General features: G+C 33.5%; 2 protein-coding genes across 2 annotated transcripts; both read left to right on the top strand.

Moving 5' to 3' along the window:
- The first annotated feature begins 6,435 nt into the window (after positions 1-6,435).
- LOC120142071 (transcriptional regulator ATRX homolog) lies at positions 6,436-7,547 on the top strand. The gene is made up of 2 exons (XM_039156832.1): positions 6,436-6,458; positions 6,504-7,547. Exon 2 carries the CDS (start codon positions 6,602-6,604, stop codon positions 7,535-7,537), a length of 936 nt encoding a protein of 311 aa, XP_039012763.1. The 5' UTR covers positions 6,436-6,458; positions 6,504-6,601; the 3' UTR covers positions 7,538-7,547.
- A 1,387-nt stretch (positions 7,548-8,934) lies between these two features.
- On the top strand, positions 8,935-11,828 carry LOC120138943 (fruit protein pKIWI502-like; the record flags this gene model as incomplete). Its single annotated transcript, XM_039154326.1, has 5 exons — positions 8,935-9,365; positions 10,302-10,401; positions 10,500-10,595; positions 10,681-10,761; positions 11,707-11,828. Coding segments are annotated over 5 exons (789 nt in total), but the record flags the coding sequence as incomplete, so codon positions are not given.
- Between the last annotated feature and the right edge of the window lie 4,567 nt (positions 11,829-16,395).

Here is a 16,395-nt window from a genome sequence, read left to right as displayed (position 1 = left end):
ACATATCATAGCAATGTTCAAACTCAAGTTACTAATACATGCCTAACTGAAAATGCTAAAAGTTTACACATAATACAACGTTTGCATTTAAAAATCACCTAAGTTAATAATCCCAAAAGGTGAAGCCGGTTGTGATTGGGATTTTGATTTTGATTGCGATTTTGATTGCATTTTTCTTGACACCATATGAGCTTTGGATTTTGATGAGGATCCATATTTTGGTAGAGGAAAAGATGATTGTGATGGCACTGGTGATCCACATGTCAACATTATTTGACCACTTTCCTTGCACCGACTACATGTCGATCTCTTCTTCTCTTCACCCTTAGACGGTATACGATCGTGACTTTTTGGTCGGCCAGGTAGCCTTCTGTCCATGGCTGGTGGCAAAACTGTTTGTAAGTCATCTGGTATGTCCCACTCAGAAGGATGTGGAATATGGTAGATAATCTCGGCATAAGTCTGTCGATATACTTCTGTAGTGTAGCAATCCATAGCGTATGCGCTTGAATCATCTTGGTTTAGATGAAGAGCAACTTTTATAACATGCCCACACGGATAACCAAATGTTTGCCATTTCATACAACTACACGTCTTTGCATTTAGATCAACAAGCCCATTTAAGTTATTATCCAGTACTTCAAACAAAGTGTTTGAACATGGTTCAACTCTCCATGATGTTGACTTCACAACAATTTTCGTTATCTTTTTTTCAGTCCATGGTGTAACACGATGTTCCAATGTTCCTGTAAATTTAAATAAATAATACTTAGTAAAATATATGATAAATTACGAATTTAAAGAAATAATACATGTATGGTTTCTTTTCTTGTAGTACCACTGTTGAATAGAGGCTCGAAAAAACTCCATTAACATAGTAATGGGTAATTTCCGGGAATGACGACTTAGAGCGTTGATTGATTCTGCACTATTAGACGTCATGAAACCATATCTTGCTCCAAGTTGATGTACTCTTGACCATCTTTCAAACCCGACATCTTCTAGTGTTTGAGCACACTGAGGCAAAACACGTCTTAAACAATTTATATGCTTATTAAAATCCACTTCCCGATAAGCTTTTACAACCTTCTAGTATGTCAATTTGTGATTTTTTATACCAGCAGACCTTGATTTTAGATTTCTATATAAATGAACACCACAAAGTCCATGAAAAGCATCTGGGAAACACCTTCTAACAGCGTTGTCAATTGAGTTTGCCCTATCGGATATGATTTTCAGATTGCTAATAGGACCTATGCAATCCCTACGATGCCCTATAAACCATGTCCATGAATCAGAGGTTTCAGATTTGCCAACCCCGTAAGCTATTGGCAGTATCCCATTGCTAGCATCCATGGCTACTACTAATAAGTTTACTCCAAGGTATCGACCTTTTAAATATGCTCTGTCAACTATAATAACTGGGCGCATGCATGTAATAAACGAACGAATCTACAAAATCATATACACAAGAAATATAATCATTTAAATGTGAAATGCATGTAACTAACAAAAATGAGTCAACAAAATTATATTGATTTACTAACCGCAACACCAATGGCGATAAACAGCAACTCAAAGCGTCCATCTCTATCTGTTTTGATATGAGTTACCGACCCAAGATTTTTCAGCTTTAAATTGTGACAATAAACCGGCAGTTGGGCAAACGATGCTTCTGGCGACCCCCTCAACAATTCCAAGGCATAACATTTGACTCTCCAAACTTGAGAATATGAGATACTAATCTTGAACCAAGCATTCATGTTAGTCATAATTTCATGTCCCCGATATACCCTGCCATTCAAAAACATTAACTCAGCCAGAAAACCACCCAACACCTTTTTGTTTGCCTGTCTATGGTGAGGAAAAACTTGGGTTCTTGAACATGTATGTTTATCAATAAAAGTCCTAACTTGAAACATTTCGCAATCTTTTATCCTCTTTGCAATCATACGCCACATACAATTTTTGTCAATCATACACCTTGTTTCGAAACGATCTTTGCTTGATTTGTTAACTTTTAGTTGATAGTCATCTTCCACACATTTCGTATACAAAGCTATCTTCAAGTCTTCCTTTGTATCAAAACAATCATCTTTCTTGATACGAATAATTTTTGTGTAACAATCAACTGCTATTTTTACCAACTCTTCTTCCGGTATCTGAAGTAATTCTGGCATATTCCAGTTATACTCCCGTGGCATTTTCTTCGGGGACTTTTCTTCGGGGATTTCTTCTTCTTCTTTTTCTTCTTCAGGGTTATATGAATTACAGAATGGATGTTCAACATGTTCATTCACAGTCGTAACTTCCTCGTCATTATCATCAACAACATCTTCCTCGGCAGCGGCTGTTTCATCATCAAAATTCGGGTATTGATCAATATCAAAATCATTACACGCAGGGTCTGATTCTTCTTCTGAAACATTATCAAAATCCGAGTATTGACCAAGATCAAAGTCCGGGTATTGACCAAGATCAAATTTCGAATACCGACTAGTACTCACAATTTTTTCTGCTGGCTCATCATCGTCTAACTGGTTAATACGAAAACCGAAATTTGGTGCTAAAAGTTGATTGGGATTTGGATTAGGGAAAGGTTGTGGGTTTTGAGATTGTGTTTGGTATTGGAAATGTGGTGAAACAAAATTTGCTTGGTGATGAAATTGTGGTGGAACCATTAAATTTTGAGCACCATAAACTGGGGTTGAAAAACTTAGTTGATTACTACCCGCTATTGACCCAACTCCACTACTTCTAGGTTCAACAACATACAATGTAACATCATCTTGCGAAACACTAATGTAAGCAATGAATAGTTCAACATCTTCATTGTCGGTTAACAAATAAACTTTACATTTTCTCTGATAAGATAGCCTAAATCCACTTAAGGGCTCTAAATTCAATTTATTTGCAACACGTAACATTAGAGTTTCATAAGTTAACTTTTGTAATGACAGTTTTAGTTGAAGATTCATGGGTAAAGGCATATATTGTAAAACACCATGAACATTCTCCAATAATCCTCCAAAACACAAATATATCCAAACATGATCAACATTAGATGATTTCATTATTGTAAATTAATTTACTAAACAAACGAGCTGCAAAACTAAAACATGTTGCCGGATGGGGAAGGATGTCATTGGATATAAGAACGGATGTCGCCGGAGAGAGTGATAGATGGAGATGGAATGAGTTGCGATTTAGGGATTTAGGTTATGAGTTGCTTCTGCTGCGTAGTTATATACCCAAAACATTTGTGTTGCGAAACTAAAACATGTTGCGAATTTGAAATTCAGTGTTGCGATAGTCAGAATCGCGTTGCGATAATCAAAATCGCATTGCGATAGTCATAATCGCATTGCGATTTACATAATCGCATTGCGATTTACATATTCGCATTGCGATTTACATATTCGCATTGCGATTTACATATTCGTATTGCGATAGTCGAAAAATCACAACGCGAATTTGGAAAATCACAATGCGATAGTCAGAATCGCGTTGCGAATCTGGAAACTGATTTGCGATACCGGAGATTGCGTTGCGAATTATCGATCGCATTACGATTTAGTTGGTCATTTTGGCAAATCCAAAAAAAGTTGGTTAAAATCGTATATTATAAGGCATTTTTTGTCACTGAGGTTATTTTCTCTATTTAAATCTTCATACATGTTATAACGGATGAATTTTATATTTTGGGACTTGATTAATTGACATTTATTGTAAGAAACTAGTTGCATGACATGGAACACAACATAATACACTAGATTAGATATTAAAACAACAAAATATAAGTATAAATTTCAGAATTATAGTTTATATCTATAAAAACATCATTGAAGTTTATAATAGTCTGTTAATGTGTGACAAAAACGACGACGTGATCTATTTTAGGAAGCTTAATTTGATGTTGTTTACAATTAAAATTTTAACTGATTTTTCTTTTTCTTTTTTTTCTTAAAAAAAGACAATAGTGCTATCAAACTAAAATAGTATACCGAGTGTTGGGGTGTTCATAATTCTGTTAAAATCAAATTAACCGTTTGAATCAAAAAAATTCTCAATTAATTGGTCGGTTTTTTTTATTTGGTTGATTAACGGTTAAAGTTTTGTTCAAATTTTGGTTATCTTTTAATTAGGGTTGAAATCAATTAATTAACCGAAATGACCAAGATTATTAATATTTAATGTATTATATATATAATTTATATATTACTTAGTTTTAGAAGTGTTTAAACTCCACTTTTAATCAAATTAACTGAAAATATTAAATATATAATATATATTATTCATAAATTTTGGTTAATTCAATTAACCGAACTTAGCCCTGTTCAATTAAAAAATTTTGATTTTTTTATTCGATTAATAGTTAAAGTGAAAAAATTCAGTTAATAAATTTTGGGTAATTTGATTCGATTAGTTAATTGAATTAATTGATTGAACACATGTACCGAGTGTTAAAAAGTAAATATAAGACATAATCTGACCTTATATATGATTTAGACATATCTAGACAAGCACCTTCCATAAATGATGCCCTCTTCACCTTATATATTAAATTATTTATAAATAAAAATAAATAAATTTAATTAAAAAGATTATATGAAAAAAAATAAAACTAAAAATATATTTTTTAAAATAATATAATAATATGAACATGCTGAAAATAAGCATAGACTAATCATCTATAAATATGAGATCTATATTTTTAAGTTGAACTAAACTTAAACAAACATAAAATGTGTTAATAAAAAATTTTACTTAAATTTTCAAACTAGAAAATTAAAAATATAAAATAACTCAAAAATACCAAATTAAATCTTTTTCTTTACCCTCCTAATCTCAAGACTTCGCATTGATTAATCTAAACCGACCCACATCATACACATAATTTTAATAGACGAGTCTCCCGATAAGAATTTTATGCCTCATAAATTAAATAAAATATTTAATTTATGCAACTAAATTAAAAGTTTCCCCATAATATTATAATGCTTCAATTACAAAGTTTAGCTCATCAATTTGCTGACGCATAGGCAATGTCTTTTACCAATTTCCTATTTTGATAATTTTGGATGCTTACTTTTATAAAATCATAGTTTTGTTCTTTCTACTGTACTTAAATTTAAGATTTGATCTCTCTAATTTGAGTTTGACACAATTTTATCCTCTACTTTTGGATATGTACTTCAGTTAAATTATAATTTTGATCCTTCTACTATGCTCAAATTTAAGATTTAATTCCTATATAATTTAAAATTAAATAAATTGTATTATCAATCAAATTTAGAAAAAAAATATATGTTTGTGTTAATTTTTGTGCTTTTAAATTAATAAATTATATAAACTTTTACACATTAATAAATTATTTTTGTTTATATAGACACATTAATAAGTTATATATATATGTATTTAATTATATTATAAATTTATAAAATTTTTATTAATTCATAATTTGTAATTTTCATAATGAAGTGACCAAGACAAAAGCTTATTGATAGTTGGATGATTAATTATAAAATATACACCAAGAGAAGCCCAAACTGCAACTTAACCCATAAACAGGTGTACCGTAGTCCAATAGCCATTTCGCCACGTGGTTAAAGTGAACCCAACGCGGAGTTTGTTTTTGACCAGTAAACGCACAAGCTTTTGGCAACCTTTGCGTTTGCGCGTGAGCGGCTATATATAAATTGTATCGCACAACCGATGGATTTCTCTAGAAACGACGTCCCTAGGTCAAACCCTAATCTCTCTCTCTCTCTCTCTCTCTCTGAGATCTGCATTCGTTTTTCTTTTCGCCTCTCGAAATTCTCTCGTTATTCAGGTACGCTTGCTGTCACATCTTCTTGTTTTCAATTTTTTAAGTTTATTTTTAGGTTAGGGTTTATTCGGTGTGATGAATTTGATTTGCGATTTTAGATTGTAATTTCTTTATAATTATTGGTTATCGCGAATTTTAATCTTTGTTCCTGATTGTGGATCTACAAACTCATTTCTCGGATTATGTTTGATATTTTGCTCGTTGATATTGCATAAAGATGAATCGAATCTTTTGCTTGTTGCTGGTTGCCCTTGGATTATATTCAGAATATAGTACTAGAAGGATGAAATGGAACTTCCACTAATAATTCATTGAAATTCTTTCAATGTCTATATGGTTAGAACTTGGAGTTTTGTGTTAGAAATTCTTTAGATTTTGGACAAGGATTTTGCCAAACAAGTTTCGGTAAGGTAGTTCGAAATGAACATAAAAAGTAGAATGGGTTTATTTAGTTTGAAAGGAATTTCTACTAACCACTAGTAATTTAGTAGAAGCTATTTTGAAGGTGGGCGTTTGAATTGTCACTTTGAAGAATTTCTATGTCACTGACAAATTTAAGATCTTTTATCGTTGGTTTATTGGTTTAAACTTAAACAGTAAATGCCTTATCAGCTTGGTTGCAGTAAAAGGATTTAAGATCTTATTCTTTTTATTATATTGTTGATGATATCAAATGATGGAAGAACTAACATTGTTTTTTCTCTTCTGTGAGATGTACTTCTGGTCATCATCGTACAAAAATGCAGTTATTGAGTTGGTTTTCTTTTATAAATGGACTGCAAGAAGTTCATCCAATTGGTTGAGGAGAAGAAGAAGAGAGCTTTGGAGAAGAAAGAAGCCCCTTTGAAATGGGAGCAGAAGTTAGAAGCTGCAGCAAAGGCGAGGCTGGATGCCGAGACCAAAGAGAAGAGAACAAAGAGGGCGAAGCACAAAAGGTACGAGTCTGATACTGACAGTGAGAGTGACAGTACGGATGGAGGGATTAAAAGGAGAAGAAGATCCCATAAAAAGCATAGGAAGAATGGCCACTCTGATTCAGGTGACCATGATAGGAAAAAGGAGAAGTCAAAGAAAAAATTGAAGAGACATTCACCAGGTTTCAGTGATGAATATGATAGTGGTTCTGAAGAAGAGAGGAGGAAAAGGCGAAGCTCCCAAAAATTGAAGCATCATGATTCAAGATCAGATACAGTATCTATTGTTTCCTCAGATGATGAGGATAATCAGATAGTCAAAAGAAGGCGTGCGAAGCTCAACAAACGCCGTCGGGGTTCAGTGTCTAGTACTTCAGATTCAAGTGATGAGAATGATAGTAGAAATCGAAAGAGAAGCTACAGAAGGCACCACAAACGTCATCATCGGGCAGGGTGTAGTGCTTCAGAGTCTTCAAGTGATGAAGCTGTTCACGCACCTAGAAGGCAAAGCCATGCAAACCACGGTAAGTATCATCGACAATCAAATAGCATTGTCTCTGGTTCCCTAGATTCTAATAATGAGAGACCTTATCAAAGAGGTCGATCAATAGGTAACTCATCTGACGACACTCACGAGTCAAGGCGCAATAGAAGTGGTCAGCATCACCACCATTGCGGTTATCGACCACATTCTGATGAAGTGGGAAATATGCAACGACAGACAGAGGTGAAGAATCATCTGTTTGAGAATTCAGTTGAACCTAATGGAAAGCATCGTGAAGATCACTTTTAGAAAAACCCTAAAAAAAATTGAAATTGACTAGCAAATTCCTATTCTAATGTTTGGCAAGTTGTTTAGTTGATTGTTAGGACATTTAAAAGTGCTTATGTGGACGGCAGTCATTGTTTCTTATATTGGTGCTAAATCTGTTGTGAACTGTGAAATACTGAATGTGTTCATCCCTAACGTTCAAAGGATGATATGCAATTTGATAAATTTCTTTGCTAGTTGCGTTCAATACTTGCACTAGTATAATTTGTCTTTTTAAGATGTAATCAAAATGGGCTTTTGGCTTTTACACAGGCAAATTTTATTTGTTCGGCCTATAAAATTTTAGCACTTAAAACAGTGCCCAACAATTGAAGTTTTTTAAATAGAGCACTTACAATTTTATATAATTTCAGTATTTTTACTAATTATATAATTTTTAAAATTTTATATTATACAAATTTTAAATATTATATCATAAGAGTTTACATTATGAGAAATTCATTAAAAGAGATAAATGGGGAAAGTATAAAGACAATCTAATTTAAGATTAAGATATGGTAAAACATATTATGAAAATATATAATATTTTTAATTGGATGGAACTTAAAATGTTAATTTTGTATTAATATTTGTTGATTATAAATCTTTTTATAACATTTCTGATTCGATTGAAAAATGTTAAAAAAATCAGTAGCACTTTAGATTGTGTTAAAGTAAATTTTTTTTTCATAACATTTTTTATCAGACTTTTTTTTAAATTTAAATCGGCGTACGACATAATTATCCGACAAAACACGAAAAAACCTAAAACTGCTTACCCTTGGAATTAGGGTATCACACCCTCCAAATGCCATGTGGAGGCTCCAAAAGTGACTCACGGGCTCATTTTATGAAACGCCACCTCATCAGCTCCTGCCCACCTTTTGCGCCGCCTCTCTCTCTCTCTCTCTATCTAGTCCCCGCCACTCTAACCAGCTTTTTGTACTCGTTCACAATTCTCCACCCAGACCATGACCGTCATTACACCCACATGCGCCCTGCAGCGATCCTCCCCTTCCCAGGCCTATCCTGCGCCAATTTTCAGTCTAATGAATTTTAATATTGCAAGATAATAATTTTATATCCTTATATTTATATCGTATAATAGATAAAATATAAATAATTTTTTTAAAATAAAAATATAATAAAAATTATAATAAAATAATATTAATACTACAACAAATCAAAACCTACAAAAATATAAATATCACCTAAAACGATATTTTCATGTATTTTTTAAAACAAAAACCTCTATTATTTTTTTAGCCAAATATTTATATAAATATTATAAGCACTAAAAAACTGACCCTCAAACATGCGGGCTAATACTATCTGGCACATGTATTGGGCCGCCTGCCAATTCCCCTTCCGCTCCTTGACCCCCTCGCCGTCTATTCGCTACTCTCGTTGCTCTTCGCCAAGATACCACCGTCTGGACCCCATCTCCGATCTCATCAATCAAGACAGCCGCCGAGTCCCGCTTCCACGTTACCATCGACGTGTCCAGCTCTCCTGATCTTGCGGCCTCGCATATCTTACCGGGACAGTACCTCCAGCTGCGGCTCCCTGATGTGGAGAAACCTTCTTTCTTAGCCATAGCGTCTCCGCCTTCACAGTCAGCCTCAACTGGAGCTTTCGAGTTTTTGGTGAAGAAGGTGGCGGGGTCGACGGCGGAGCTTTTGTGCGGCTTAAAGAAAGGGGATGTGGTGGAGCTTACTCAAGCGATGGGAAACGGCTTTAATATTGATAAGATCGATCCGCCTGAGGATTATCCGACGGTTTTGATTTTCGCTACTGGATCAGGAATCAGGTTAGGTTTCTCATTTCTGTGATTAACTTGTAATTTATGCTCTCTGAAGCTCAGAAATTAGCATTTTTCTCTTCGCACATAATCATGTATGCATCTTCATTGAGTACATGGTCTCCTAAAATCCCCTCTTTGATATTCAAGGACGAATCAGTATCTGTTAGCCACACTATTTTCAAAATAGTATATTTTAATTTGGGCAATTTTGTGTGGTTTTCATGTTCGATATCAATTATTATTTTTGGTTTCATATTTTAGTGTACAACCAGATGTTTGAATCTTCTTAGTATTCAGATTTGACATCACGAATACGCTGATCTGATCGGAAGTTTTCTTGCCACAATAGCATGATTCTTTAGTTTGTCAACTTTATCTGTGTTTTAAAGCATTTAATAATTAATATTTAGAGATGGATTGAGTAGTTGCTATGGAATGGATCCATGGATTTGCAGGCTTATGGGATTTGTTTTATATGTATGCTTTTCAATTTGCAGTAACACCTTTCCCTTTCAATATAACTAATGCACCCGTTCTCCAGTCTTATTTTGTTTATTAGGCTGAGCATTATTTGGTGTAAAACGGAAAACAAAACCAAATTGGCTAATTTGGCTTGAATTGGCTTCAAAACTTTATCTAGAGATAAGACTCCCTTTTCTTAAAAGATTCCTAAATATTACACTTCTTAATTAACAGTAGAACCCGACAATTTGCATGAAGGATACAAATGAAGATTTGATTATAGCCCTAGATTAAAGCTCTAAAGATGTAATCCCGTCCCCATGCCTAATAATTAATAAACAAAACTGAAATAATGGAATAATTAATAGCTTAATAGCTCCTGCATCCTCCAAATGTGGATAACAGTGTGATACATGTCATATAAAAAGCCCTTAATTTTATGTATTCACTTACTTGTTCTCTTTACTTTCTCATTTCTAGTCCAATTCGCTCTCTCATTGAATCAGGATTTGGTGCTGATAAGAGATCTGATGTCGGGCTCTATTTTGGTGCCAGAAACCTTAGGAGAATGGCTTATCAGGTCCGAGGCATGCTTGTTCATTTTGTTAGACTTTAATTTTCTAGAACAAGCAAATCCTATGTTTGATTCTGAAGTTCTTGTTTGTTCTCGTATTAAAGGATAGGTTTAAAGACTGGGAATCTTCTGGTGTCAAGATTGTGCCAGTATTATCACAGCCAGATGATAGTTGGACTGGTGAAAGTGGCTATGTACAGGTAGAGTACTGTATTCAATTCCATGTCTTAAGATTGTTTGATGCCATAATAATCAAAGTATTGTAACCTACTTTGACTTTTGCAGGCTGCCTTTGCTAGGGCTAAGCAAATTCATAGTCCTAAGGGCACTGGTGCCGTGATTTGTGGACAAATACAAATGACTGAGGTTTGTTGTTATTTCTTTCTAGTTGAACTATTTTCACTGATTTCTTTGCTTAATGTTTGCCTGTATCTCAAGTATATTTGTGGATATCTGTTGGTTCTTTTTTGATGTTATTTTCCTTCAAATGCAATGTTTTCAATGATTTGGTTCATTAGAAATTGATTCTTGCTTTCTCTGCTTTTAGCTATGGTAAAACTTTGCATGTTGACCAACTTTTATATGTGCTTTAAATGACACTGCAGTCTACTGAATCATCGTGTGATCGGCTTCTTACATTTTTTTTTTTATTTCTTGTAGAATATGAATTTTAAATCTTATGAAAGTTAGTTGATCCTGTATCTTGAACGATGTGACTTCTTCAGTTGAAACACTCATTTGGAGTAAAACTTCCATGTAGTTTAGGATACTTGAGAAAAAGTAAGCTGTAGCGATATAAGATTGAAATATTTCAGCTAGGAGTTTTTTTTTAATTGTTTTCATACACTAATTGCTACCTTAGTCTGGTTTTTCAACTAAATTATGCTGTTGAAAGTGTGGTTATAGTACTTAAGATTCCCCAACTTAAACAGCAACTTGCTTTCCAGTCCTAAGAATTGAGTCTGTTTCCTGTAACATCCTTAAGGGCTCTTCTGGAACCTCTACATTACAATATCTTTGGAAGGAAATGGGCCGAAGAAACAAAATGAGAGGATAGAGGAGAGATTTTTTTTCCTTCCTGTTTTTTATTGTACAAAAATAGAAAATACCAATAATATTCTACATAAAAATAATATTCTGCTGATTAGGTGCCATATGCACCTCAGATCAAGCATGATTGAATTCATGAAAATAATATATAAATATGATTGAGATGACATGCAACGATATAGACGCAGCCAACTTTGAGCTTTCACATATATCCTCAAAGCTACCCAATACCACTAATCCACTCTTCATACAAATATATAGAAAGGAGGGAGCAGACATGGAAGTGGAGAGGGAACCAGAAATAGAGCTGACATATGCATGAGGAATCAGGAAGGAGTTTGATTTTCTTATTTTGCTTTGAAGTAGACATGGTCATTAGGGGTGAGCAAAACTTGATCTAATTCGATTTTTCGAATTGAGTTATTTGGATTCTTTGATTTTTGTTCGAGTTGGTTTAATTGTTCCATTCAAATAAACTGAACTACAAATTTTGACAAGTACAACTTGGGTCCCTGACAGTTTAAAAAATATGTAACCTGGTCCCTCTAAACAAAAATTACAAAATATATATATATATATATATATATATATATAAATTGCAAATATTATAAAATATTAAAAATACATATAATCCTTAAAAAGTCTTTTGAAATATATAAAAATGTTAAATTATAAAAATTTCAAAATTGTTCCGTAATGATACGTTTGAGGCTTTAACCAAATAAGTTATGAATCTAAAGTATCTTATTTTTATTTAAAAGAGTTTTCAAATATACATGACTTTAAACTTATACGCTCTAACTTGAAATTTAGTCATATTATTGACAAGATTTTAATTCTGATGTTTTTCTTAATTTAACTCGAACAAATTTATTCGATTTGATTCAAATTTTATTTCACTCGATTCAACTCAAAAAAAAAATTCAAATTGAGTTAGAGTGATAAATACGACTCGTGAACTTGACTAGCTTAATTTTTTAGTCATTTCAATTGAATACTCACCTATAATTGCCATTTTAATATTTAAGCTTAGGGGTAAGAAAAACTCGACTCGAAAAATTAATTTTTTTTCAATTTCAAGTTATTCGAGTCGAGATGTTTGAGTTATTCAAGTAAATTGAAATTATCAATTTGATTTTCGACTTCGAGTTGATATTTTCAAATTTTGAGTTACTCAAAAGATTGAAAATTTGATTAAGCATTTTGACAGTTTTACGATTAAATCCCTGATTTCATTATTCCTTTGATTTCTCCTCCATTTAAAGTCCATTTTTTTTATTAAATTTGAACTATATGCTCTTGAATCATCGTAAAATACATATGTACTTTCAATTCTTTCAATTTTTCATAATTTCCTTATTTCTTCAATCTATCCTTTATTTTAAGTCCGTTTTTATAAAATTTGAACAACGTGCTTATATACCACAATAGAATACCTATGTAACTTTAATTCTTACTTTTTTTATTAAAAATGTGCTCTCTTCTTTTATTTAGTTCATTAAATTTATATTTTACTCAATTTGGATTTTTGAATACAATTGTTTGCAAATTCTTTATTCTCATCAATTCTTTGACTCCTTTATACTTGTCAATATTTTACCCTCAAAATATTTTCTTTAAAATATAATATTAGGAATATATTTTATAATTATAGATTGTATTTGATATATTAAATAATATTATATTGTGAAAAGATTATATATATAAAGAAAGTAAAAAAATTGAAACAAATCATTGCCGTAATACTATAAATAGTTATAATAAAATTAGTATAGAAACTCGAATAACTTGACTTGAAAAAATTTCAAGTTAAGTTTGGTTTTGTAAAATACGACTCGTCAACTTGAATAACTTGAAAAATTTTTACTCGACTCGATTGAATGTTCACCCCTGTTTAAGCTCTTAGATTTGACTCGATTTTGATTTTGTTGAAGCTTGACCTAGTTGTTGCATTTTTTGTCTATTTATTATGGAAATTTGCAAATTCTATTTATCTTGCATCAAGTAAATGAAGACTCAAATATAAATGTCTTAACTGCTTGAGCAATGAGGAATAAATGTGAATGGGTGAAAGAATGGTCAAATATATGGCCATAATCGCCCACATCCTAATCGATTCTTTAATAAAAGTGTGTCACTTCTAGTTGAGAATGAAATATAACAGTTTGATCAATTATTAAGTAAGAAAGCGATGATAAGTCGATTCGATTTTTCATATTAATCTTGGTTTTTACTTTTTGGATTTTGTTTTCACAAAAATGGCTTTGTTTTATTTATTTTTTACATTGATTCTATGAAAGTTGTTTAGTCTTAAACTTAATTCATCCACGGATTGCGGTTGTCGACAATCTTAGTAAACGAGTCACCAGGGGGGCTCTCAAAGAGGTCTTCAATCACTACAGTAAGGTCAAGCAAGTTTTTCATTCCTCAACAAAACAAGGAACCAAAGTAAAAGAACTCAACCTTTGCGTTTGTCCGGTTCGCATCTATGGATGATCTGGACAAAGGCATTAGCAAAACTAATAAGGCTCGCATTGATGGAATCCAAGTTGAGGTTTCAAGACCCAAATTCCCAATCCAATCTCCGAGGGAGGGCATGAAGAAGGTGAGGGTAAAGATGGAAGCTAGCCAGGTGCTAATACTAGGAATAAGAGAAACTTTAACAATTGGTTCGTAAAGGAAAGGGATGATAGATCTTACAGGGAGGCTCTTCTTGGTAACAAAAACTTAAGAGAAAGATTCAAGTGGTGGTAATTGTAAGAAAAACGAATACAAGAGGATGAACATTGACACTTTACTAGACTTCCAATTTATTGCGAACAAAATGAAGTGGATCGATTTCTCACTGGCAGGGATGATTAAAGACAACTTTGATTTGGACTTTATCCAGAGAGCTCTAGCTAATGATGGGATTAATGTAAGACTAGCTAAGTGGGGCAACTCCTCCACAGGCATCATTACTTTCGATTCATTGATAGACTTGGAAGAAGACTGGGAAAGAAAAAAAGAAAGAGTGTTTTCTTTTCTGGTTTAGACATATCGTACCACTAAAGAACAAGAATGACATTCCTTTAGTGTTCTTCGTATACTCTCTTAAAGGCACTCCTCTTCAATTGTGGCATGAAGGCTTCTTTTCAGCCTTAGGTAACAGATGGGTTCTTTCATTGAACTAGAATACTCAACTAGAAAAATGGAGGATCTATCAACGACAAAGATGATAGTCAGGGCGGTGAGCCCTTTTGATATCCCTAACTCGATCATTGTTCGGTCTCTAGGGAGGTCCTTTTGTATTAGAATTGATATAATAGAATGTACAAGAGAACAAAATAATCTGGTCTTTGGTTTGGAATCGAAAAGATTTGTTGATGTCTGTAATTCTAAAGAGAAAATTGATGGTGTTTCAAGAAATTTCGAGTCATCATTCATGCGAGAACTGCTGGTGGCCAGAGAAGAATTTTTGGTAAACAAAAGTCGACTTGGAATTGATTCCAAGAGTAATGCTTTAGATCCTGAGGTGGGGTATTATCTCGAGATTGATGCCCTAGGTTATGGGAAAAACGCGTTAAACTACACTCATGGAACTGATTGTAGAACAGGTTGTGCTACCGACAAGTCTGACAACATCAAGTCTCTTGATCTTGGTGTTGATACGACCTCCCCTACACTGCTCTGAAGTGGAGAAATTAGATGGAATAGTTTTGTTGTTTCGTGGTCAAGCTAGAGTATGGTGGACAAATGTCACTATGAGAATGCTAATTGATCAAGTGACACGGTCTTTGTTCTTAGAAGAATTCAAACACAAGTATATTGTGGACCAGTTTATTAGACAAATGAAGCAAGAGTTTATGAGCTAAAAGCAAAGGAATTGCACCATGTATGAATACGAGTGCGAGTTTAATAAGTTGAGTTGATTTGCTGCTGAACTAGTTCCAACTTAGAAGGATGCTTGCGATTGGTTTGTTGAAGGTTTGTGTCCTAGATTGAAAGAGATGTTGATAGTATTGAATTTTTCATCGTTCTAAGAGGTGGTCAATCGTGCTAAAGCTCTGGAGAGAGTTCAGAACGAGAGGTATGGAGAACAAAAAACTTAGATGTCCAAGAGAGATGATGCTCCCTCGAGTTCAACAACATCCAAGAGTGGTAGAGATTCTGGTTTTCGATCTCAGACGAGGTCTGAGTTAGTTGCATCCTCTGCTAGATGATCAAATCAGATAAGAGCTAGACAGACTCAATCTGTAGAGTTTGAAACTGGGAGATTTAATCAGGGTCAATCAAGATAGTGTCAACATTGTGGGAAGAATCATTCCGGAGTATGTCAATTAGTCTCCGGAGCCTGTTTTCGATGTGGGGACACTGAACATTTTATCTGGGATTGTCCCATGATGACAGGAAAGACGTCCTAGTCTGAGCGATATGCTTATGTACCTTTGAGAGGAAGAGGATGAGAATGAGGTAGAGGAAGAAATCAGTCTGAGTCTTTCACTCAGCAGGAGATACATTCAACTGCCCGAGTGTACAACATAAGGACAAATGAAGAATGTGATGATCCGGAGATCATTGCATGTACTTTCCAATTACATGATAAATTTGTTTTGGTATTGATTGATCCGGGTTCCACTTATTCATATGTTAATAGCAAGTTAGTGAAAGAGTTGAGAATCCAATTAGAAGCAATAAGTAGTGATGTGATAGTGACTAACCCATTAGGGCATAGTGTTCGGGTAAATCGAGTGTGTCAAGGGTGTCCCATAAGGATTCAGAGAATTGAATTCCCTGTTAATCTGATGGAATTACCCTTTGATGAATTTAAAGTAATTATGGGAATGAACTGGTTATATCATTATTATGAAAATGTCGATTGTAGATTGAAGAGAGTAACTCTAATTAGTCTTGATGGATTCGAAGTGATTGTGATTAGTGAGAGACTTAATTTGTTAGCAAACGTTAAAT

Source organism: Hibiscus syriacus, unplaced genomic scaffold (genome assembly GCF_006381635.1).
Source record: "Hibiscus syriacus cultivar Baekdansim isolate YM2019G1 unplaced genomic scaffold, ASM638163v2 tig00002237_pilon, whole genome shotgun sequence".
Classification (NCBI taxonomy): Eukaryota; Viridiplantae; Streptophyta; class Magnoliopsida; order Malvales; family Malvaceae; genus Hibiscus; species Hibiscus syriacus.
This window is presented reverse-complemented; position numbering and strand designations above follow the sequence as displayed.

Excerpts from the sequence above, each read along its gene's own strand:
- LOC120142071 (XM_039156832.1), top strand. The coding sequence starts at position 6,602 with ATGGACTGCAAGAAGTTCATCCAATTGGTTGAGGAGAAGAAGAAGAGA.